At 49.7% G+C, this 23036-nt stretch overlaps 2 protein-coding genes across 5 annotated transcripts in view; one reads left to right on the top strand and one right to left on the bottom strand.

The window, feature by feature from the left end:
- Nucleotides 1-1164: 1164 nt before the first annotated feature.
- Nucleotides 1165-10611, top strand: C8H2orf49 (chromosome 8 C2orf49 homolog). 2 transcript variants are annotated; one of them, XM_058667458.1, is made up of 5 exons: nt 1165-1344; nt 2975-3141; nt 7157-7529; nt 9954-10028; nt 10468-10611. In XM_058667458.1, the coding sequence occupies exons 1-4, from the start codon at nt 1246-1248 to the stop codon at nt 10008-10010; spliced, it is 696 nt and encodes a 231-aa protein (XP_058523441.1). In that variant the 5' UTR covers nt 1165-1245; the 3' UTR covers nt 10011-10028; nt 10468-10611. The 2 variants fall into 2 exon arrangements, with proteins under 2 accessions (XP_058523441.1, XP_058523440.1); XM_058667457.1 differs by lacking the exon at nt 10468-10611 and having other exon boundaries at nt 9954-10166.
- A 7880-nt stretch (nt 10612-18491) lies between these two features.
- FHL2 (four and a half LIM domains 2) overlaps nt 18492-23036 on the bottom strand; it is a 69090-nt gene continuing 64545 nt past the window's right edge. For all 3 annotated transcript variants that reach the window (XM_058667456.1, XM_012929540.2, XM_058667455.1), the window contains 3 exons: nt 21192-21361; nt 20286-20472; nt 18492-19103 (listed from right to left, as the gene is read on the bottom strand). In XM_058667456.1, coding sequence (XP_058523439.1) covers nt 18952-19103; nt 20286-20472; nt 21192-21361 — 509 coding nt within the window. In that variant the 3' untranslated portion in view covers nt 18492-18951. The remainder of the gene's footprint in view (nt 19104-20285; nt 20473-21191; nt 21362-23036) is intronic.

The following is a 23036-nucleotide window of genomic DNA, read 5'->3' as shown; positions in this document are numbered from 1 at the left end:
CAGAATATCATTTATGCCCTTACCCTCCAACCTGGGACATTTCAATACCTGCCTCACCTCTAGTTAGGGTTCAGTCATTGCGGATGAAAGTCTGAATCTCTCCCATATCAGTGCTATGGGCACTAAAAGGAGAGACAGTGATGGCTAGGGTCTCCTCCCAGTCCTCAGTCAGCTTCAGGACCTAAACTATAAACTGGCACATGCATCGGTGATTATGAAAAATTGCCAAAGTATCTCCCAGCTTTATTTCGTTCTTTTGACAGTGTCTCATCTGCTTTCCACTACCCAAGATTTTATCTTTTGGGATTCTCAGTTCATGAGCAAAAAATCTCCAGTAAACCGATAAACAATCGAAAACAAGTCATTCCGTTTAAATTTCAAATGTGCGAAATATCTGGTAATGTACCCCTTTCCCATTATACAAAATTGCAGATTTCTTAACTCTTAACCCTAACTGACTCCAACACTGTCATCTATAAATGAAGTTCATCAGCCAAGTACTTAAGAGTCTTGCTGCTTCCTTTTTTTTTTTTTTTAAGATTTATTTATTTTTGTTTGAACGGCAGATCGTGATCTCGAAGTTTCTCAACCTCAGCGCTCTGTTTTAGAGGCAGGATCAAAACACACGGGTCCGCCTCAGAAAGCTTTTCTGAGACAATCCCAGTAAAACGCAGCCAAGTTCCAAGAAGCGTTCTTGGCTGGCTGTTATTTTTCTTAGGCGATTATATTTCTATGTTATTATAATTCTTATGTTATTATAATTTTCTTAGTTCTGAATGGGAAGGCTCTTTGACGCTGGGCTTACAAGGATGAACTAAATGTTTGGCCGCACAGGGGGCCGATGAGACGACACACGATACCCGGGCTGACAAGAGGGTGACTTCGGGTGGCCGGTGCCCCGTCAGGGTCAGTGCTCGCCACCTTCTCCGAGTCCCTTTGGCCTCCGCCAGCCGACGTCACCGCGGACGCGCCCCGCTCTTGCCAGTGGCGTGGACTTCGCTCATTCCTTCCTCAAGACTCGACATTCTGTTTTATCTTAAAAAACAAAAAAAAACAAAAAAAATCCCCTTTGTTTTCCCTCGTCCCTCAGCTCAGCGAACACACCCGCAAAACCGGTTGGCCACGAAAGGCCTGACAGGCGCGCGGCGCGCTCAGTGACGTCACACTCGGGTCCCAGTCACTTCCGGGCCGCTTCCTTCTCGAAGCTTTGTGGGTAGCCGGCCGGGGGGTCTCCTGGCGACGACGATGGCGGGGGATGTGGGCGGTCGCAGCTGCAAGGACTCGGAGCTGCTGCTGCACCCGGAGCTGCTGTCGCAGGAGTTCCTTCTCCTCACGCTGGAGCAGGTTGGGCACGCCGGGACGGGTGGGCCTCGCTCCCGGCAGCCCGCGGTGACGACAGCCCCTGCCGCCGGCGTCGCTCCTCCTGCGGGGCTGCTGACCCCCCTCCGCCCACACAGGCCCCCGTGTGTGGATCAGAGGCGGGCTTGGAGGCTCGGGAATCCCTGGGGGTTAGGACTGCACGCCCGCGGCCTGGGTGTGAGCAGGGGGCTGCAGGCAGCGAGGGAGTGGGTACGAGCGGGGACTGATCCTGGCCGTGGCGGTTAAGGATGCATCCCGCACCCCCCGCCCCCCGCAAGCTGCTTGAAACAGGTGGTGAGGGCGGGTCCCAGAGAGACATAGAGACACACCGGCTGGCAGCGGGGCTGGCAGGAGGTGTCCCTGGGGCGTTTGTGTTTTTCCCTTCGGTGCGCTGCTTTCCCATGTCCTCCTAAGTGGGTGCCTCTGGTTGTCCAGCTTCTTCAGGACATCAGAGCCGCCTCCTTCCCTCCCCCCAACAGTTGTTAAAACACAGATTCCATCCCGGGGCTACTTCCATGGTCGGTGGATCAGGGATGTCGCCCGACACATTTGTATTTTAAACCAGTTCTGGCTTCTAGTCCGAAAGCCACAGATAGAGAATGTTTGCCCCAAGGTGCAAAATAATGTGACTGAGTCCTTGGGGAATGTGGTCCAGAGGAATGCTGGAAGTGGAGATGACGTGGAAAGACATTAAAAGGCCGCCGTAGGGAAGAGGGGAGGAAAAACCTGGAGATATTTCCTCGCATAAACAGAAATGTGTTCTGCACAGTCCATGATCAAAGTGCTGGGAAAGTTGGTGTCTGGTCAGGGCTGCTTGCTGACAGCTGCCCTTGCGCAGGGCCTTCCCCCGTGAGGGCCTATGGGTAAAGCTGAAACGTGCTTCAGATTTCTTAACCGCAGCTGGCCGAAGTTGATTGGAAGACATCATTGGTTGAGCTGAACCCAGCGTTGTCAGGCGTTTCTCATTTGTGATCTCATTTCCACGCTCAGTTCTAAATGCAGACTTGTCTGGGTGCCTGTTGCCACGCCCCTGCTGTGTGTTGCAGGGTGGTGAGGGGGCAGGAGGGGGTGATCTAGTACAGATGACTGGACCAGACACATCGTGCTGGGGAGGGAAAGCAGGCTGCCCTGTCGATGTGCTGTTTGTTGTCATCTGTGAGAGCTGCTCTCCATCTGCACGCTGTTCAAGTCTTGGAAAGAATCTCAATTCAAGACCGAGAACGAGTGTGAGCCTGGGACCTCCATCCCTCTAGCCTGCTCCTAACGCTCAGGGTAGCTTACTGGCACAGCGTGCTAACTGCTGCTGTTATTAACTGATTTTCCTTCCCCTTGATAAATAAAGATGCTCCTGGCTGGGTCTTCATGCCTAGTGTGTTGGCTGAGCTGTTGTGAGTAGCAGTGCTTCGAACAATGAGGACATGTGACTGTTGTAAGATGACGCTGTAATATCTGCAGACCTTACACCGCTGGTGTTGTTACAGGACTTCGAATCGTGCGTGTAACTGTGAAAAGTGGTTTTATAGCATAGTATTGAAGGAGTGTTTTACCTTGCTAGCTAAGAAGGTGATTCGTTATTAAAAAAATAGTTATTAAAATAAAAATTTCCTTTGCACAGAAAAACATTTCTGTTGAAAACGACGCACGAATAAACAAAGACGAGCTTACCGATCTTTATGTCCAGCATGCGATACCGCTGCCTAGGAGGGAATTGCCAAAGAACAGATGGGGGAGAATGATGGAAAAGAAGAGAGAGCAACATGAGAACAAAACTGAGACTAGAAGGTACTTTCTAATTGTTCCAATTTTCATGTTAAAACGTATTTGACTTAAGCAGTTTGCTTTGCTTTTTTTTCCCTCTGGATAGACTTAACTTAAAAAAGTTTTTTAACCATTATGGAGCACCATGAGATGCTGAGTGCCTTTTTGCTCTTTGCTAAGTTAGGACTAATTTAGTTAATTCTAAGAATAAATTTAAAGGAATTACAGAGAAATCGTCCGTCCTCTGGTCCTATTTCCAGATGGCCACACCAGCCAGAGCTGGGCCAGTCTGAAGGTGGGAGCCAGACGCTTTTAGGTCTCCCACATGGGTTCAGGGTCTCAAGAACGTGAGCTATCCTTTCCTGTTTTTCCCAGGCCGGAAGCAGGGAGCAGCCAGGACTTGAACCTAAAGGGATGATGGTGCCACAGGTGGTAATTAGCTTACTATGCCACCATGCTGGCCCCTGCTGTGTGCTTTTATAGTGATGAATAAAACTGAAAATTCTCTGCTCCTCGGCCTGTGTGGTAGCCTAGCAGCTGAAGTCCTCGCCTTGCATACACCAGGATCCCATGTGGGTGCTGGTTATAATCCCCCATGTGGGTGCTGGTTATAATCCCGGCAACCCCGCTTCCCGTCCAGCTCCCTGCTTGTGGCCTGGGAAAGCAGTCGAGGACGGCCCAAAACCTTGGGACCCTGCACCCGTGTGGGAGACGCACAAGAGGCTCTTGGCTTCTGGCTTTGGATTGGCGTAGCACCGGCCGTTGTGCTCACTTGGGGAGTGAATCATCGGACGGAAGATCTTTCTCTCTGTATCTCCTTCTCTCTGTACATCTGCCTTTTCAATAAAATAATTAAGAAAAAAAATTCCCTGCTCTTGTTTGAGTTGGGGAAATGGATGTTTGAGTTGGTATAATGAATAGTGAGAATGCTGTGAAAGGAAACGTGGGGAGGGCACTTAGACTCTCAGGAGGGAATTGCGTTACTGAAACATACCATCCCACCTTGAGGACAGGGTGGCATTCCAGGAGGAACAGAAGAGCCCCAGGCAGGAGTGTGTTCCGCACGTACCCGGAACAGCCGAGCTAGCATCTAGATGCGAGTGGAGACAGTGAGGGCAAAGAGGGTCACTGGGAGTGAGCCAGTGAGTTTGTCAGAGCCTTGAAGCCTTGTAAGTCACTGTGAGAACTTTGACTGTGTTCTGAGATGAGAAGCCATTGCAGAGTGTTGTCTGGCATTGATGGAGACACCTGCAGATGTGCCTCTGAGCAGAGTAACTGCCGTACCAAGAAGTGGTTTTGAAGGAGGCTGATCGTGTTCGTGTAGAGCTGAGGCCGGGAGAAGCAGCAAGGCTGCACTGTAATCCAGACCGGAAGTGTAGTGACTTTGATGAAGTGTCATGATTTTGAATTTAATAGACTGAATTCTGGATGCTTTGGAAGTAGAGAACTTTATGTTTGACTGGTCGATATCTGATTACTTAGCGAGTCCAAAGTGTGCTAAGTTCAGTAAGTGAGCTGCTAATATCTTCCATGTCTGTGTACCCCAAGTGGGTGTTATTGATCGGTTGCTTAGTTTCTTTTTAGGGCCTCGTGGTTATGAGGCACCCCTTTGGGCAGTACCCTAGAGACAGTGAGAAAGGACTGGGGAGGGGGATGGAAGGAGGAACACGTGGCTCTGGGTTAGTTGGTGGTTTGAATGCATTTCATGATTGAGATTATTCCCTAGGCATGAGACATGTCTGCTCATAATCTTTAAGAAAGGGTGTACAGGGCCAGGCACAGTAGCCTAGTAGCTGAAGTCCTCAGCTTGCATGCATCAGGATCCCATGTGGGCGCCGGTTCTAAGTCTAGCAGCCCTGCTTCCCATCTAGCTCCCTGCCTAGTGCCTGGGAAAGCAGTTGAGGATGGCCTAAAGCCCTGGGTCCCTGCACCTACATGGGAGACCCGAAAGAAGTTCCTGGCTCCTTGCTTTGGATCGGCTCAGCTCTGGCCACTTGGAGAGTGAATCGGTGGGTGGATGATCTTTCCTCTCTCTGTCTCCTCTCTGTAAAATCTGCCTTTCCAATACAAATAAATAAATCTTAAAAAAAAAAAAAGGTGTATAGTTTTGCCTTTGATCAAAACTAAATTTCAGTTCAGATTAAGCATTTTAGATTGTTGGTTGCATATTCATATAGGCTGTGTGTTAGGGTTCAGTTAGCCTGTGGAATTGTAAGCTAAGCTTCCGCCTGCGGTGCATCTCCTATGTCGCTGATTTCAGGTTTTGTTGTCCCACTTCTGGTTCAGGTCCCTGCTTGTGGCCTGGGAAATTGGTGAAGGCTGGCTCAAGTTTTGGGTCTCTGCACCTATGTGGGGGACCTGGAGGAGGCTTCTGGTTCCTGGCTTCAGAATGGCTTATCTCTGGCTGTTGCAGCCATTTGAGAAGTGGGCCAACAGATGGACCATCTCTCCGTCTGCCTCTCTCTCCTTCGCTCTGTAACTCCACCTTTCACATTAGAACAATTTCTCTTTGAAGAGTGGAAATTAGATTTTCAGAAAGTGAATATGAAAACTCTCCACTATTGGGCCCGGCGGCATGGCCTAGCGGCTAAAGTCCTCACCTTGAAAGCCCCGGGATCCCATATGGGCGCCGGTTCTAATCCCGGCAGCTCCACTTCCCATCCAGCTCCCTGCTTGTGGCCTGGGAAAGCAGTTGAGGACGGCCCAATGCATTGGGACCCTGCACCCATGTGGGAGACCCAGAGGAGGTTCCAGGTTCCCGGCATCGGATCGACGCGCACCGGCCCGTTGCAGCTCACTTGGGGAGTGAATCATCGGACGGAAGATCTTCCTCTCTGTCTCTCCTCCTCTGTGTATATCTGGCTGTAATAAAATGAATAAATCTTTAAAAAAAAAAAAAAGAAAAAGAAAACTCTCCACTATCCAAGTGTACCGTGAGTTGAGAAAGTCCTGGCTTTAGAGGTGTTTATGGAATACAGTAGCCTATCCTGCCCCAGCGTGGGCTGTGGCAGGGCTACTCATGCAATAGTTTTACTGGTTATTATTCTTCCTAAATTACAACAAAGATTTATTTATTGATTGAAAGTCAGAGAGGAGATACAGAAAGGCCTTCCATCCACCAATTCACTCCTCAAGTTGCTACAATGGCCAGAGCCAGGAGTCAGGAGCTTCTTCTGGGTCTCTCACATGGGTGCAGGGTCCCAAAGCTTTGGACTGTCCTCGACTGCTTTCCTAGGCCACAAGCAGGGAGCTGGATTGGAAGTGGAGCAGCCAGCACATGAACTGGTGCCCACATGGGATCCTGGAGCTTGCAAGGTGAGGATTTAACTACTGAGTTATTGTACTGGGCCCAGTGATTGATTGATTGATTGATTTCTTTCTTTCCTCCTTCCTTCCTTCCTTCCTTCCTTCCTTCCTTCCTTCCTTCCTTCCTTCCTTCCTTTCGGTTTACTTTATTGGTAAGCAGATATACAGAGACAAGGAGAGACAGAGACAGAGAGAAAGATCTTCTGCCTGCTGCTTCATTCCCTAAGTGGCCGCAATGACCAGAGCTGAGTGGCTGTGAAGCCAGGAGCCTCTTTTGGGTCTCCCATGCGGGTGCAGGGTCCCAAGGCTTTGGGCTGTCCTCCACTGCTTTCCCAGGCCACAAGCAGGGAGCTGGATGGGAAGTGGAGCTGCCGGGATTAGAACTGGCACCCATATGGGATCTCAACGGTGCGTTCAAGGTGAGGACTTTAGGCGCTAGGCCACGCCGCCAGGCCCCAGTGATTTCTTTTTTAAGGAACTATCCTTTGAAGTTCTGGAGGTAGTGGATTAATCAGTTTTTAAGAATAGTCATACCCTTGTGTATTCTCCAAAGTCAACTTTGCACTGATAAATATTTTGAATTGTAAAGCACTGGAAAATCTCATTTCCAACAGTCCATGCTCAACAGGTTAGTCTTATCAATAAATCTTGGTTTTTGTTGAACTTTGAGCGCCAGTGCATCAAGTTGCCCCTCTGGATGGGTTTGATCAGAAGTCCGTTCTTTTGCTTTCAGGGATAACACTGTAGATGGATTCAGAAAAAGACCCCTCATTGTGTTTGATGGAAGCTCAACAAGTACAAGCATAAAAGTGAGAAAAACAGAGAATGGAGATAATGATCCACTTAAGCCGCCCCCTCAGGCAAGCTTTACCAGTAATGCCTTTCGAAAATTATCAAATTCTTCAAATGTTTCACCCCTAACTCTGTCTTCCAATTTGCCTATGAACAATAAAATGAAACACAGTAATAATGACACTAAGCAGAATCATGACCTAACGCATAGGAAAAGCCCTTCGTATGTCGTGAAGTCCCCACCCTTGTCCCCTGTTGGAGCTACGCCTGTGAAGTTAAAGCGAGCCGCCCCAAAGGAAGACGCAGAAGCTATGGTAAGTCATGGGTGGGTGGGTGCCTCCCAGCCTGAGCTAGTCAGCCTTGTGCTGTTCTGGTACCTTCTAATGGCCTGGTTTTTATATCTCATTACTCAGGCATTTGAACCCTGGAATTTTTTTTTTTTTTAAGATTTATTTTTATTAGAAAGGCAGATTTACAGAGAAAAGGTGAGACAAAGATTTTCCATCCATTGGTTCACTTTCCAAATAGGGCGGGAAACTAGCTGATCCCAAGCCAGGAGCCCCTTTCTGGGTGGGCACAGGGTCATGAGGTTTTGGCCTGTTCTCCACTGCTTTCCTAAAACACAAGCAGGGAGCTGGAGCAGCCAGGACACAAACCGGTGCCCACATGGGATGCCGTCACAACCATGGTGGAGAATTAGCCAGTTGAGCTATTGTGGCAGCCCCCTCTGAACCCTGGGATTTTAAAGTTTATAATTATTAACGTTTTTACAAGTACATTCAGTTTGTTTCAGCTTAGAATGCTTGAAGAGAGAATGTGTTAAGTAGTTTTCCTAGACTTAATAATCTTAGAGGTGGAATACAAACACCCCTTTATTTATTTATTTATTTTTTAAAAGATTTTATTTTTCTTACAAAGTCAGATATACAGAGAGGAGGAGAGACAGAGAGGAAGATCTTCCGTCCGATGATTCACTCCCCAAGTGAGCCGCAACACCCTTTTATTAGGTCACGCGTTTGGGACCTGACCTTAAGTCTGTCATTTGCACTTATCTTGAAATCAGCACCAGAATCTTAGAAGATTTACCCTTTGACACCTCTGCCCCTCAAGCGTGACTGGCTTTGGAAGGACGGAGGAAGTGATAGAGGAATCTGTTAATGCTGTGCTCTACTATATTGAAGCATTTGGATTTGCTGACAAAATTGGTACAGTTATACCAACTTTTTTTAGAAAAAAAGATTTCTTTCTTTATTTTTTTACTGGAAAGGTAGATTTAACAGAGAGAAGGAGAGACAGAGAGGAAGATCTTCTGTCCACTGATTCACTCCCCAAGTGGCCACAATGGCCAGAGCTGCGCCAATCTGAAGCCAGGAGCCTTTTTGGGTCTCCCACGTCGGTGCAGGGTCCCAAGGCTCTGGGCTGTCCTCTGCTGTTTTTCCAGGCCACAAGCAGGGAGCTGGATGGGAAGTGGGGCAGCCGGGATAGGAACTGGTGCCATTATGGGTCCTGGCACTTCCAAGGCGGGGATGTAGCTGCTAGGCCACTGTGCTGGGCCCAGTTACACCAACTTTTCAAGGCTGTTGTGAGACTTTATAGATGAATAGATGCACACACACATTTGTACATGCAGAGAAGCACAGTGATGCTTTCCAGGGCTCCTCAGAGAACTAAGTCTGTGTTTGAACAAACAGCAGCTTCATGGCCTTTATTGCTGTCGTGGACTTTGGCTTGATTGTCCTCTTCTGATGGCCTGCCGAAAGGACCCGACTCTCCACAAGGATGGACTTTGGAAAGAGAACGACCCACCCTTACTTGTGTTAGTTCAGTAAATCCTGTCGTAGGCTCATGAGGTTAGTGTTGCTATTCCCATTTCACGGTTGAGGAAACAAAGGCTTAGAGAGTTTAACTCTCCATTCATTTTAAGCGGAAATAAGGCGAGTACACTTGCAAAAACATTGATCGTCATGGATTTTAAAGTGCCAGGGGTCAATGCTTGAGTTGAGATGCAAAACTCAGGATGTTAGGAGGCACAGGAACAGGATAGAGTTGAGGACCGCAGGCTACAATGCAGGCTCATCCTGAATCCCCGAGTTAGTCAGTGACCAGGCTGCTCCCGGGCTCCCTTGTGGCACAGTGTGCTACCTCCGCTCCTTCGGCCACCCTTGTGTGGCTTAGAGGCTGCAGGGCCCCACTCAAGCAGTAAGGAATGAGCCTCCCGGCTTCTTGCTTTCAGGGCTCCACCCAGAGGAATTTTATCTCAGTGCTGTGATGTGTTACATGGATTTGGGAATCTTGTGTTGCTGATTCTGGGCTGAGAAGTTGTGTGGGGACACGGACGAGGCAGGTCTGAGGCGGTCAGCAGGTCTCGGCTCTGTCAGAGAGGCTCACCTATGAGCTGCCAGAAACACAGAGTGCTGTTGAGTTGTTCTGGGGAAGCCCTGGTCTGGGCATGTTGTAAATGTTGGGTAGTTTATAGCGCAAGCCTGTGTGAGTCCCAGAGCCCTTGGACGCGTTTCCCGATCGCTCAAGGATTCTCTTTCCACCAGGTGGCAGCAGCGATTTCCCAAGAATATATTTGTGGTAAACCTTGGTGGTTTCAAATGTTTGCTGGTGGGGGGATTCCCAGAGCCTATGAAACTGTCACATAATGCAAAATAATTAATTAAAAAAAAAAATGTTTGCTGGTGTTTTTCTTTACATTTCTGCAAGTATAAACTGTTCCTATTCATGTCTTTCAGAATAACCTGAAGCCTCCGGAAGCAAAGAGGAAGATACAGCATGTTACATGGCCATGAAGGAAAGTTTCCAGAAATGTAAATATAACTGTAATTGTAGTTTTTCAAGCAGGTTCACTTATATTGACAGTATTCACAGAGATCCCAATTATTGTGGCATTTTCTTTAAGGAATTTAAAAATAAGTTTAGAAGAATAGTATTTTTTCCTCCTCCTTTTTCAAAGATTCTAGCCTTTCATCTCTGGATAAGCAAATAATTTCTTTTTAAAGCAGTGGCTTCATATGCATTTATGTTTACACTAGTCGAAGCATTAGCTGCAAGTCTGGTATAAAACATCTAATGGATTTTAGGAACTAGTAGTGTCTCACAGAGTCTTTGGGGAAGTCTGAGGTTTTTTCAACTCAGATGTTTTACATGGTTTTCATTTTTATTAAAGCAGAAGCATATAACAGTTAATCACAGTATTTTCATAACTTGCAGCACTCACCCTCCCGTCTTCACCAGGAACTTTTGCAGTGTTGCTGCGGAGCCCTTCAGAATGGACGGCTAAAACCACTGCTCCTGATCGCTTCTTCCCCCACGGAGCCAGGGCCGGTCAGTGCTCACTAAGTGTCCTCCTCCTGAGTTGCACACGGAGCTGACCGATGGTGACTGCACTGACCGTTCCACGGGTGTGTGCCTGTCAGGCTACTGTCACCCCGACTCGGCATGAGCAGTCTGTGGTCTCTCTGTGAGCTGAGCTGTTTCTCCCTCCTAGGAGCCTAATCCTTTCCCAGGGAAGTCGATCTAATAGGGTGAATAAACATGTTGGCAGTGGTACTCGAGGGCTTAAGAATTCTAGAACGCAGGAGATTCCAGGAAGTGTTGGGGGCAGCCTCAGGCTGATTTGGGGGGAGCCACAAAGATGCTCCTGGAGCTGCAGACGGCTCAGGGGACTTCCCGCTGGGTAGCGGACTAACGGAAGGACCTGGAAGGTGTTCTCATCCATTTTTTTGTTCAAGTGATATAATCACTATGATTAGTGAGTGAAAATTCGAAAATAGTTTGCCTTGCCTTGTGTCTGTAAGTTCTAGTACCTACTTTGCTCCTGTGTGTTTCTAATGAAAAGCAAAATATAGTTTCTACTTTTCTCTGTGGGTGGTTGATGTTCAGTACATTTTAGAGGATTCTCCTCTACTGATTGGTTGAAACAAGCTTTATAGTTCGTTTATTGCATAGCCTTGCAAAAATGAATTCAGCCTTGCAGGTAACGACTGTACGAAGACTCTAACCCAGTGGTTTTTAACCATTCTGCCTTTATTTCGGACTTTAAATTTATAAACAGATGACACAGTTGTTATGCAAACATATTGAGTGTCGCACAAATTGTTAGTATTACAGTGAACTGTTAAATGTATAATTATCTGCAGGGCTGATAATGAGGTATTGTTGATGGGCAACTGTGATCTCATTCATAAATACATGCTAAGAGGGATTTTCCAAGTGCAGATTTTAAAGTAGAATGACCAATTATATTTTGTATTCAGTTGTCCCCTCTGCTTTCATCATTACTTCTCTCTTATTTAAGAGAGAGTTAGCCATTTGACGATTTTCAGTCAGTAGCAACTTTTAGTTACTCAGTGAAATTAATTTTTAATTTGTATATTTAACTTACAGAGTAGGTTGGTAATAACAGCTGAACTGTGTAATATTGTTGCTTCAAATTGAAGTTTCTATTATAAACTTTGAAAATCAATGCTCATATAGCAGCATTTTATTGAAGTGTTTTGAGTTGAAGGCATGGAGAAGCACTGACTCCTGTGTACTCCGTATCACACGGGCCCGCCGTGGCGGAGCGCTGTGCCTCCTGGAGGTGCAGGCCCATGGCTGTCTCAGGGCTCCTCCACGCTCAGTTGTGCTGTGTGACTAGGGATGTGGGGCAGCAGCAGGGGGCATCTCACCCCAGACTGTGACTTGCTTGAGAAGGTCTGAGGGACTCGTTTTGAATGGTGAACAGTTTCAGAACATCCTTCCCTCCCTAGCCTGGGTTATTACAGGACAGTCAGATTTTCTTTAGTTGGAATAGGCAGATGTGTTGGAGCCAGGAGCTGGCTCGGAGGTGTCACTCCAGGCCCCGCTGTCTGCTCTGAGCAGGTGCACCTGGTTTTTATTCTTTCCCCCTTTTCTATTTTCCTCACATGCTTGCTTGCTTTCCTTCCGTATGCTTTCTCCTTTCTGTAAATCTTAAACTTCAGGCTTCAATTTGCGAAGTGTGTTTCTTGGCCTACTCATTCCCTGGAGGATGAGGCAGGTTGCCTCGGGCTCCTGCGTCTGAGGGATCGTAGATTGCTGTGGAAGTTCTGGAGAGGATCAGGACCCCCTCACTGAACTGCTTCCTCGTGGCTGTGAAGGTTGTACAACTTCCCAGAATAGCCTTCTGATCTCACTAGGCTCTTGGAAATTTGGTTCTACTACTTACATGAGGCCATAATGTATTTGCTGATACTTAAATCTCGAGGATTGGAATTATTATTTGAAATAGTACTTTGGTTGACTTAAGTTTTGAGAGATGATTCTAAAACCGTTCTAGAGATTCATTGGATAATAATGAACTGTTCGAAACTTACATTAAGTAAAACTGCCGGTAGGTTAAACCACATATGTATGTGAGAGCTTCCTCTAATTACTACTGGGGAACTTCAGTGGTTTGTAGAGGCGGCAAAAAGGTCAAATGTTTTTAAGTGTGCTCTTTTATTAAATGCTTGTGCAGGTTTTGTAATTCAGTACAGATAAGTTTAACCTTATAATGTGCATTTTTGTATATAAGAAGTCTTTTTAAATAGCCTTATCCTTATTTAAATAAACTAAACAAAATTATCTTGAGTAAGTTTGTCATTGATAATAAAATGAGAATAAGCTCTAAAATGCATTGATAAGTAAACAATCAGAAAGAGTTACTCTTTCCAGAACTCTGCCTCGATTGGTCGGGGTTCAGCCGTGGTCCTGATAGTCCAGCCACACTTGTGGATGCTGGAGATGGGAGACAGGCTAGAACAGCCTGGCTTGGGGCGTGTCAATGCTGCAGAGGCCCACCTGTTGACTGACACGGTGCTGTGAGGCATAGGAACTAGTCAGTGTTCCTTTAAAGTGCTACAGACCAGAAACTGATTGAGAGATTGGGGTGACCCTTTGGAAAAAAAAAAAAAAGAAAGAAACTCTAAATTTCTATACACTGGATGTTAATGCTGCTGGATTTTTTTTTTAAATTTTATTTTTGATGATGTTTATATAGTTGATCAGGGTGGGAAGGGTTGAAGATCAGGGAATAGCAGGTGAGACCATTGGTTACACTTTTTTTCTTCTTGTATATGGTGGGGAGGGAGATACAAGAGGAGAGACCATGCCCAATTTTCCACCTGTGGCATTACCCAAGAGATTGCCCACCCAGTGTCATGCCAGGGTCCCCGTTCTGGAGCATTTTCTGAGGGTTCTTGTGTACACTGGTGGGTTCTTGGCCCACCTCCTGTCTTGGCATTTACCGGCAGGTACAGCAGCCTTGTCTGACAAGCCCACACACATTCCAGCTTATTGTTGGGTGTGACAGCCCAGCCCCACCTCGTCCACCGCCAGACCAAGCTCTCATGTGGTTCAGTGGGTACCAGTCTAGTGCAGTCTGTCCAACCCCACTTTGGCTATTGCGAGTACCAGCAGGTGCTGGAGCCTGGCCCAGTCTGGCACACCCCAGGCCCGGCCTACAATTAACACAGAGGGATACTGTATCCCTGTTCAGCCTAGTATGCCACCCCCATTCTGGCTTTTGGGCTCACCAGTGGGAACTATATCCCAGCCAGCGTGTCCCCTTAACTCCCCAGCCAGGCCAGCACCTAGCCATAGATATTACACGTTCAAGTGTTTGCTCCAACCTAGCCCAGCATAACCCATCCCCTGCTTTCGTCTTTGTCTTTGGATCCTGCAGCCTGGCCTAGCCTGGCCAACCCCAAGTCTCACTGGTAGATGCTGCCAGCCTAGCTCTGCTCAGCCTGTCCCCATCCCTGCCTTTCGTGCAAGCTGGTAGGTATGATAGCCTAGGCATGGCCCGTACCCCATCCTGGCCCCTGCTCGTGCCAGTTTACTATGGTTTGGCATGGTCCACACTCCAAGAGCCAACCCATACAACTACCAGCAAAGGGAGCTGCCTTACCCAACCTGACCAATACCTAACCCTGACTCTCATGCTCAACAGTGGGAGCTGCAGCCTAGTACTAGGAGAGCTCCCCAAGTTCCACACAGGCCAACTCTAAGGCCCAGACCTCACTTATACCAGTGGATGCTGTGGCCTAGCAGGGGAGTCCCCACCTTTCCCCTATTTGCCTTGGATCTTGTGTGTGCTGGCGTGTGTTTGACCCAACTGTCACAGCTCTCGCTGGCGGGTGTTGCAGCCTACCCCAGCTGGAAGTGGCCTACACCCTATCCTGGCTCTTATGAGTGCAAACGAGTGTTATGGCCTGGCCCAGCTCAGGTTCACACCGATAGTAACGAGCCTGCTCTAGCCTGTCCCCACCCCCGCCATGGTAAAAGCTATGACCTAGTAGGGCAGGTCCCCCAGGCTCTCCTACCAGCCCCAGATCTCAGGTGTGCTGGTGGGTGCCATGGCCCTGCTTGGGATGATCCTTAGGTGCTGCAGCCCAGCCTTTTCTCAGTCCCGGCTCCCGCAGTTGAGTTCCTGTCAGGTGAGTTCAGTGGCTCAGCCTGGCTCAGCTCACCACCACCCCTAGTTCTGGCACAACCAGCGGGAGCCGCAGTCCCACAGAGGTGAGATCAACACTCCCCTGCAGAATCTGCCCCCAGATCTGGCTCTCTTGTGTTCTGGTGGTGCTGTAATCCAGCCTGACATGGCCTACCCTTGCTTTGACTAACTCAGTGGTGGGTATTGCAGCCCAACCCAGCCAGACATTCTGCCAAGCCCCAATTTTCATGTACACTGGTAGGTGGAGGTTGATGCTACTTCACCCCGCTCAGGTCTCCCATGTGGGCAGGTGTCTTGGCCTGACCTGGTGATGCCCTCTGGTCCCCGCCCCCCCAAACCACTCCACTCCAGCTCCTTTGCCTACCTGTGAGTACAGTGGCCCAGTTCATGGAAGACCGCAGAAGTCGCTTCTCCCCTATGAAAGATGCCGTCAGCCACTCCTACTGCAACACATCCCAGACCCCCTTCCCTGGGCAGTTTGCAGCCTCCCTGCCTGGAGTTTCCTGTGTTTCCTACATAGCTTAAAAAGAGAAGGAAAGGGCAAATATGCTGGCAGATAGTTGACACAGTTGGCAGTCACCAGGCCCAGAGTGCCCATCAGCTGTTGGCTGCTCCTCCCAGCAGTGTAACACTTGCAACCTCGGCAGTTTCCTACAGCTGGGGCTTCCTGGAGTCTTGGGTCAGCGTATTAGCACCAGGCTTCCCTTTCCTTCTCTCTCAGGAGGATTCCATTCTGGTGCTCAGTCCTGTATGTCTGAATAGGCTTCGCTAAGGATGACTGCGAATTCACGATATGTTTATGCAATTGATTGGTTCACAAGTTAGCACCCATGTTACTTTGTTTCACTACAGCTGATTTCGGACACAGGCTCTTCCACAGGAGTTGAGAGTTATTCTGGGGTTGACATGACTTTGGGGCAGCCTCTGCTTATGGCTTGGATCACGTCCACACATGCTCTGCGTAGGGTCTGAGCTTTGGGTAACAACAGAGCTTTCTGCTCTCGCTCGAGTGCCACTCTGTCAATATCGCATAGTTCCTTTGCAGACTTTCTGCAGGGACAGTAGTGAGTGCAGAAGCCATGGGACACACACAACACCTTGTGGCAGGCCTTGTGGCAGGCCTGTGGCAGGCCTTGTGGCAGGCCTTGTGGCCATGTTCACCATCCACCGGGAGGGATGGCCTCATGACCAGAACCGTTTCCTTCTGTCGCCACATTGTCTTGGTTTTGTGTGAAGATAGACCAGCTCTGTTCAGAATTTCATAGCACTCACACTGTTGACTACTACCTGGAGGTTTCTGTTGGTAGATTATTCTGCAAGGAAGCTGTATGTTTAAATTGAAATGTAAGACACTGACCTAGATATAGTCAATGTTAATTTCTTTTTTTTTTTAATAAGATTTATTTATTTTTGTTGGAAAGGTGGATATTCAGAGAGGAGGAGAGACAGAGAGGAATTTCTTCCATCCGATGGTTCACTCCCCAAGCAGCCGTAACGGCTGGAGCTGTGCCAATCTGAAGCCAGGAGCCAGGAGCTTCCTCTGGGTCTCCCACGTGGGTGCAGGGTTCCAAGGCTTTGGTCCGTCCTGGGCGGCTTTCCCAGGCCACAAGCAGGGAGCTGGATGGGAAGTGGGGCCGCCGGGATTAGAACCGGTGCCCCTATGGAATCCCAGTGTGTTAAAGGCGAGGACTTTAGCCACTAGGCCACGCCGCTGGGCTCTCTCCATCTTTTATACAAAAAAAGTCAGTGCCCCCAAGCAGAGCCACCTATTCTCAGAGCATGCCTTTTCTCTGCTCTCATGTGACTACTGCAGCTGTATCCCTTCCCGGTATCTCTTCCCTCTTAGTCTGCCCTGCTGATACACAACTTCCTCGTTAGGAGCAGTCTAGACAGGTGCAACTGAACTCCTACAACTGTCAGCCTGGCACACCTCAAGCAGGAGCCAAGGACGGAGGCAGCCTGTTTGTTACTGATTTACTTGATAGAGCTAGAGGGCTTCCATTTGCTGGTTCACTCCCTCCCCAGACAGCTAGAACAGCCGGCGCTAGGCCAGGCCAACGCCAGAAGTCAGGATCTCCATTTGGGTGTCATGTGGAAGCTCAGGGCCAGGCACTTGCATCATCCTCCTGCTTTCCCAGGAGCATGAGGTAGGAAGTAAGTAGCGCAGCTGGGGCTTGACCCAGAGCTCATATGGGACACCAGCAGCACATGCGGCGGCTTAACTTGCTGTCGGAACGCCAGGCTCATCTGTTCTCTCTGTGCCCTTAGGGACAGCTGCAGGGGCCTCACGTGGCCTGATGCAGTGAGCATCTGATGGTGGGGATGTGTTCTGACAAGTGTGCCGTGAGGCGATTTCACTGCTTGTGAGCAGCGCCGATGGCCCCTGAACAAAACCTAGAGGCCGGAGCTCAGTCAGCAGACGTGGTGTCTTGATGGAATCCAGAGATGCAGTGAGCTCCGGGTGCACAGGCTTCGCCACTGAGCTCAGCACAGCGTCACAGTAAACTGCTGTTCTTGTCGTTTTAATATTGTACGTAATACGTTCAAACTGATGAAAAAACTCGAGTCAATACGCAGTCACAAAGTCACTTATCATCAGTATCATCCTCCATTATGTGCTGTACTGTATTCTTGCTTGTGTAAAACTTTTCATTTTTTCAAAAACGATTTTTTTAAATTGGAAAGTCACATATACAGAGAGGAGGAGAGACAGAGAGGAAGATCTTCCATCCAATGTTTCACTCCCCAAGTGAGCCGCAATGGGCCGGTGCGCACCGATCCGATGCTGGGAACCAGGAACCTCTTCTGGGTCTCCCACGCGGGTGCAGGGTCCCAAGGCCTTGGGCTGTCCTCGACTGCTTTCCCAGGCCACAAGCAGGGAGCTGGATGGGAAGTGGAGCTGCCGGGATTAGAACCGGCACCCATATGGGATCCCAGCATGTGCAAGGTGAGGACCTTAGCCGCTAGGCTACTACACCAGCCTGATTTATTTTACTTGAAAGAGTATTTTGAAGTAGAAAATGACAAAACGAACAGGGATTAAGTTACTCATTTATAGCAAAACCTCACATCACCATCACATTTCTTATAAGATCAAGAACCTACTTTCAGACACTCAGCACCCATCAGACCCGAATCTCCCTGGCTTTTTGTGTTGCGTAGCTTATCAGTTTATCATACCATATTGTCTTGGAAAACCAGGGAGGAAAATGTGATGAATGCTGCCATGCTTATGTTGCGTCAACCAGCCTAGTGCGCCCCAAATGCCTCTCAGGCCATCCAGGGTGGCTTTAGGCCACTGCCAACCTCAGAGCGCAAAGCATTATTCTGATAGCAATGATTGTGTGTGTGTTTCTCTGCTATTGCCATCACCTTCTCAGAAACACAGAGGTTTTCTGGATGCCCTAATTTGCTAAGATATTCAAAGTACAAAGATGAAACAGGTGTCATCGCTGGCCTCCTTGATGGGAGAGAAGGCAGGTCCAAGTAAGCCAGAAATAGGACAGAGCCAACCCTGCCAAGAAGATGGCCTCCCAAAGGGCCCTAGCGTCACTGGCCCCTGGCTCTGCTGTTCACGTATTAAAGCTTGGTGCTGCACATCAGATGCAGAACAGTGCGCTCTGAGAGCACTTGGGAGGCCGCAGGAGAGAGAAGAGGAGCTAGGAGGAGACCTGGATCTGCCTGAGGGCTTCCTGGAATCAGCCGTGCGACACCATTTCAGTTCACGGCTGTCATCCACAGCAGTGGACGCCAGAAGGGGTCTGCAGACTGTCAACGCTGAATCATCATGTCGCACATCATGCCTGGCAAGAGATTCTGTTTTGAATAACTTTATTGTAAATCCCATAATCTTTAGGTTTTACATAACAGGAAGTTTAAAAGCTGTGAGTACCGACTCTTCATTATCTTACATAGTTTTGAAAACTCAAGCTCGTGACATGTTAATTGCACTTACAATTTAAATATGCAGTGAAAAGAAAGCCATGTTTATGAAGACATCATTCAAAGGGAATTTTACATTTGGACTGGCCCTAATGACTACAAAAATTCCAAACTATCTTCCCACCGAGGGTTTACAATAAGGACTCTTCACTTTCCCTGGGACCAAACTCGTCCAAAAGATGAAAAGATTCAGACAGACAGGACTCGCACTCAGAAGCGTATGTGGCAAGTTTCAGTATGGCTGGTGGAAGCCAGGACAACACTGCCTGGCGGAGGAAGGAAATACACAAAGCTATGGTGAGATGCCACACAGCCACCGCGCCGTGCAGCCTTCAGATGTCCTTGCCACAGTCGGGACACAGGATGTCGTCCCTCTCGGTGAGGAAGCCTCGCCCCACCAGGGACAGGGAGCACTTCTTGCAGTTGAAGCAGTCGTTGTGCCACTGCCGTTCCTCAAAGGAGATGTACTTTGTGCCACCGATCCCTGTAGACAGGAATAAAGAGAGAGAGGGGATGTTAGCTGGTTAGCAGAGCAAAACCGTGACCACAGAGGAGTCCTGGTGGGGTCCCTTGCAAAGTCTGGGTTGTGTTACTTGTATGCGGATGGATGCTGAGGGGATGTATACAAGTTAGATCCTGTGTGCCCCCCAGAGGAGCCCGCTGCTATCGGAAGAGATACAGAACCTGGGAGCAACGATGTGAAGCGTGCTCTCAGAAGGGCCTGCTGTATCTGTCTCCTTGTCTGTTGTAGACTTTTCCACATGAAACAGATGAGGGACCAGGTTCCTCGTGCCCTTACTGGGTGTGCTGCATCCATAGCCCACATGTGTTAAAGCTTTAAGAGTGAACAGCTAGAAGGGAGTGTAGATGAAGAATGAAACACCTTCTTCAATGGGGACGCCATGAAGGGCCCCAGAGAATGATACGGCAGTAAAGATCTGGACACAAACTCTAGGAGCGCCAACCCAGGTGGTGGGGTTGGATGGGGTGAGCATACAGCGGGGCTGTGGACACACATGGGAGCTGACTGAGAATGTCCAGGCAGTGCGCAAAACTATCTGAGAATTTTACACAAAGAAAGTAGTATTTCATTCTGAGTGCTTCCCTTGTGTTTGATCCCTAACTCCCACCAGATGGTTTGGTTACACTGGTCACTGATAACCATAGCAAGGGCAGTTGGGTTGTATTGATGTTGGTCTCCTGGAATAAAACAGAAGCAAACACATCTGTGAGTCCCGGAGTGCTAATTGCTTCTGTTGGAACAGGGGTCATGAATGACAACCCGAAAGAATTCCTTTCCAAAGGAAAGTCTTAATCACATGAAAACGAAGCAGTCAGGGTGGCGAGGAGGGTGGAAGGGGAAATCCTTGAACCTGAAGAACCATATCACGAGAATTACCATAAAAAAGACAAAGCAGTCACACTGAGTACTCCATTTCTAATATCTGAGGGCTCCGACTGACATCAGGAGTCTGGAATCCACCTGTCAACTTCCTTGTTTATTTGAAAGGCAGAATGACCAGGAGGGAGGGAGGTAAGGAAGGTGAGAGAGAGAGGAAAAAGTCTTCCGTCCACTGGTTCACTCCCTTAAAGGCCACAGTGGAAGAGGCTGGTCCGTTGCCCCATCTCCACTCCGCCATGGGAAGCCTGGGCCCAGGGCACTCACCACTGATGGGGTTGGTGCAGCCCGCACACTTCTTGGCGTACAAGTCACAGAAGCAGCTCAGGCAGTAGGCGAAGTCGTCCCGGGCCGTGAAGCGCTGGCCCGACAGCTGCTTCTTGCAGGCCGTGCACACGAAGCACTCCCGGTGCCAGGGCTGCTCACGGTAAGTGACCCCTCCCGTGGTGATGGGCTGCAGGAGGCAGGGACAGCACAGTGTTAGGGCGTCCTCAGCCAAGCGTCCGCTGGCTCTCCTATCACCACAGGGCAACAGCCACATCCTCGCCCAGAAAACCTGCAGGTGGTTCATGTCACCGAGGCACTGCCTTCTCCGTGTCCCTTCAGCCCCTGGCGAGGCTTCCAGGGACTCTCACTCCAGCACCCCAATCCCTGGCTTCCCTGTGAGTGAGAGTGCTCCTTGGGTTTCTGCCTGCAGCCCTGTCTGGGGGTGTGGCAGAACCTGAGGCAGAGCTGCCCAGGACAGTAAGGGGAAGGGGACAGGCATCTCCAGGAACAGGGAGGCAGCACAGTGGAAGGGCTCATGACCAGAACCACTCCAGGAGGGTGGGTTTGAATTCTACCCATTCCTTATCAGCCCTGAGGCTGGGAAGTCACTGTTAGAGAGCTTCCTGCCTCAGTTTTCCCATCCATGCAATGGGCATGATGACCAAGGCGCATCACAGTGTTGGGGTCTTTGAAACAAGGACGGGAACACAGACCACAGAGCCAGTGCCTGAAATCCAGAGAGGCACAGCAGTGTTACACACACAGGGTGCGGCAGGAATAACCCTCCCACCTGCCCTGCCATCCAAGCATGACAGGTGTGTCGGCCCCTTCTGAGCCGGAGCTGACCACCAGGGCCGTGCAGGCTGACTGATGAGAACCTGCGTGGCCCAATGAGAATATGTATACCTTCTTGCACTGAACACACTGCAGGGCATACTGCTTCTCGTAGCAGGGCACGCAGAAGTTCTGGTTATCTTTGGGGATGAAACTCTTGGTTCCAATGGGCTGCTGGCAACGGTGGCAGGTGAAGCAAGTCTCATGCCAGCTGCTGCCCTTGTACTCCATCTTGCGGGTCCCTGCGGGCACAGCACAAGAAACCACAGCGTCCTTGTTAGCCTGGTTGAGTCTGGGCCCACCACGTCACGTTCTGTCTCCAGGCAAACCCCTTCAGCTCTTGACGACGCAGCTCCGGGTGGGACCATCTCCACCTTGTGGAGGGCAGTAGCTCCGTCTTTTGAGCCACTGCTATAACACCCTGCTTCTAGAACAACACACAGGCCACACTTAGCCCTTGTTTTTTCAACTAGGGTGCTCAAGAATGTTGAATTGTAGAAAGACCTGAGTGTCTCAGCATTGCAAAAGTTGGAAGAGAAGTCTGGCCTCGCGCTGGCTCCTCTCAGAGCGTGCGAGTTGGGGAGCACAGGACCCTGCCAGCTCGCGGAGCACAGCAGAGCAGCTAATCCCTTGTGTAATTGTGGACAGCCACGGACAGCTCCAAGTGCACAGCACAGTGCATGCGGTGGGGTAGGGGCCGGAAGGTCGGTCAGAAGACGGCTGGGGCAGTGAGCTGGGGGTCATCCTCCGCACACCTGATCACTCTCACTTGAGGTCACGTTCTCAGCGACCTGCGTATTCTTCCAAGAGCCGACACACAGGCTCCACCTCCCACAGGGTGTACAAAACAGGCAGGGTGTGTGCTTGGTGGGGGGGTGTGAGGGCGTGTTCAAAGCCAAGAGTGCAATCTATGGGATTCAACCCAGGGAGATGAATCCTGAAAGGAAACTTATACGAAGCAAGTGAAATTCAGAGCCGGAGTGGGAGGGGACTGCAGGAGGATTCTGATGTACACTTTAGAATGGTTCTAGTCTTAGGCCTCTAGGGGTTCCTTGCTCCATGGACTTTCTGCACTCAAATCAATAGCCCTGCATCCACAGGGCTTTGTCGATGAATCTGGAGCAGTGAGGACTCTCAGCGTCTTATGAAATAAGTATGATGTCACTCTCAGTGCTGGGAGAACTGCCCACGCAGAAGACGCCTCAGAGGCACCTGTGACCACGGGTCTGCCGCGCGATCATACAATACGGCCAGCAGGTGGCAGCAGAGCTCCTTCTGCGAATGGGCGAGCCGCTCAGAGCAGTCACCAGCAGAGGGAGGGCCCGGTCTTGGAGACACACTGAGCAGATACGGAGCCAGAAGCTGGAGTGTGGGTCTAGGGACAGGGCTCTTCCTTGAGCATGCTGTGGGGGGCTAGGGACAGCGCCCCTCCTTGAGCATGCTGTGGGGAGGGGGCTAGGGACAGCGCCCCTCCTTGAGCATGGTGGTGGTGGGGGCTAGGGACAGCGCCCCCCCCCTTGAGCATGCTGTTGGGGGCTAGGGACAGCGCCCCTCCTTGAGCATGCTTTGGGGGGGGGGGGCTAGGGACAGCGCCCCTCCTTGAGCATGCTGTGGGGGGGGGGGCTAGGGACAGCGCCCCTCCTTGAGTATGCTGTCACACTGCTGCAACAGATCTTTGCCCAGGAGGCTCAACTTCTAGTCGGTAAAAAGTGGTGAGCTCAGCCTGGGCTGCTGACTCCTCACCAGGAGACCGATCTGGGTGGAGTGTGGGGCAGGGAGCTTTTACCTGGCACACGCCTCTTGTCTTCACTGCAAACGTGCCTGGATCCAGTATTTGCTTTCTTGCTATCACTTCTGCACAGACCCGCTTTTTCTAGACACGTTCTTCCCTAAAGGCTAGCCTTTGAGGGTCCCTGT

The sequence above is a fragment of the Ochotona princeps genome, chromosome 8 (assembly GCF_030435755.1).
Source record: "Ochotona princeps isolate mOchPri1 chromosome 8, mOchPri1.hap1, whole genome shotgun sequence".
In the NCBI taxonomy this organism is placed as follows: Eukaryota; Metazoa; Chordata; class Mammalia; order Lagomorpha; family Ochotonidae; genus Ochotona; species Ochotona princeps.
Note: the sequence above shows the minus strand (reverse complement) of the source record. Positions and strands in the feature narration are given on the sequence as shown.

Bases quoted from the DNA above. Each gene is read 5' to 3' on its own strand.
- C8H2orf49 (XM_058667458.1), top strand. From the start codon at position 1,246: ATGGCGGGGGATGTGGGCGGTCGCAGCTGCAAGGACTCGGAGCTGCTG. The intron at 1,345-2,974 runs GTTGGGCACGCC...TCCTTTGCACAG, and splicing joins TTCTCCTCACGCTGGAGCAG to AAAAACATTTCTGTTGAAAA. The intron at 7,530-9,953 runs GTAAGTCATGGG...CATGTCTTTCAG, and splicing joins AGGAAGACGCAGAAGCTATG to AATAACCTGAAGCCTCCGGA.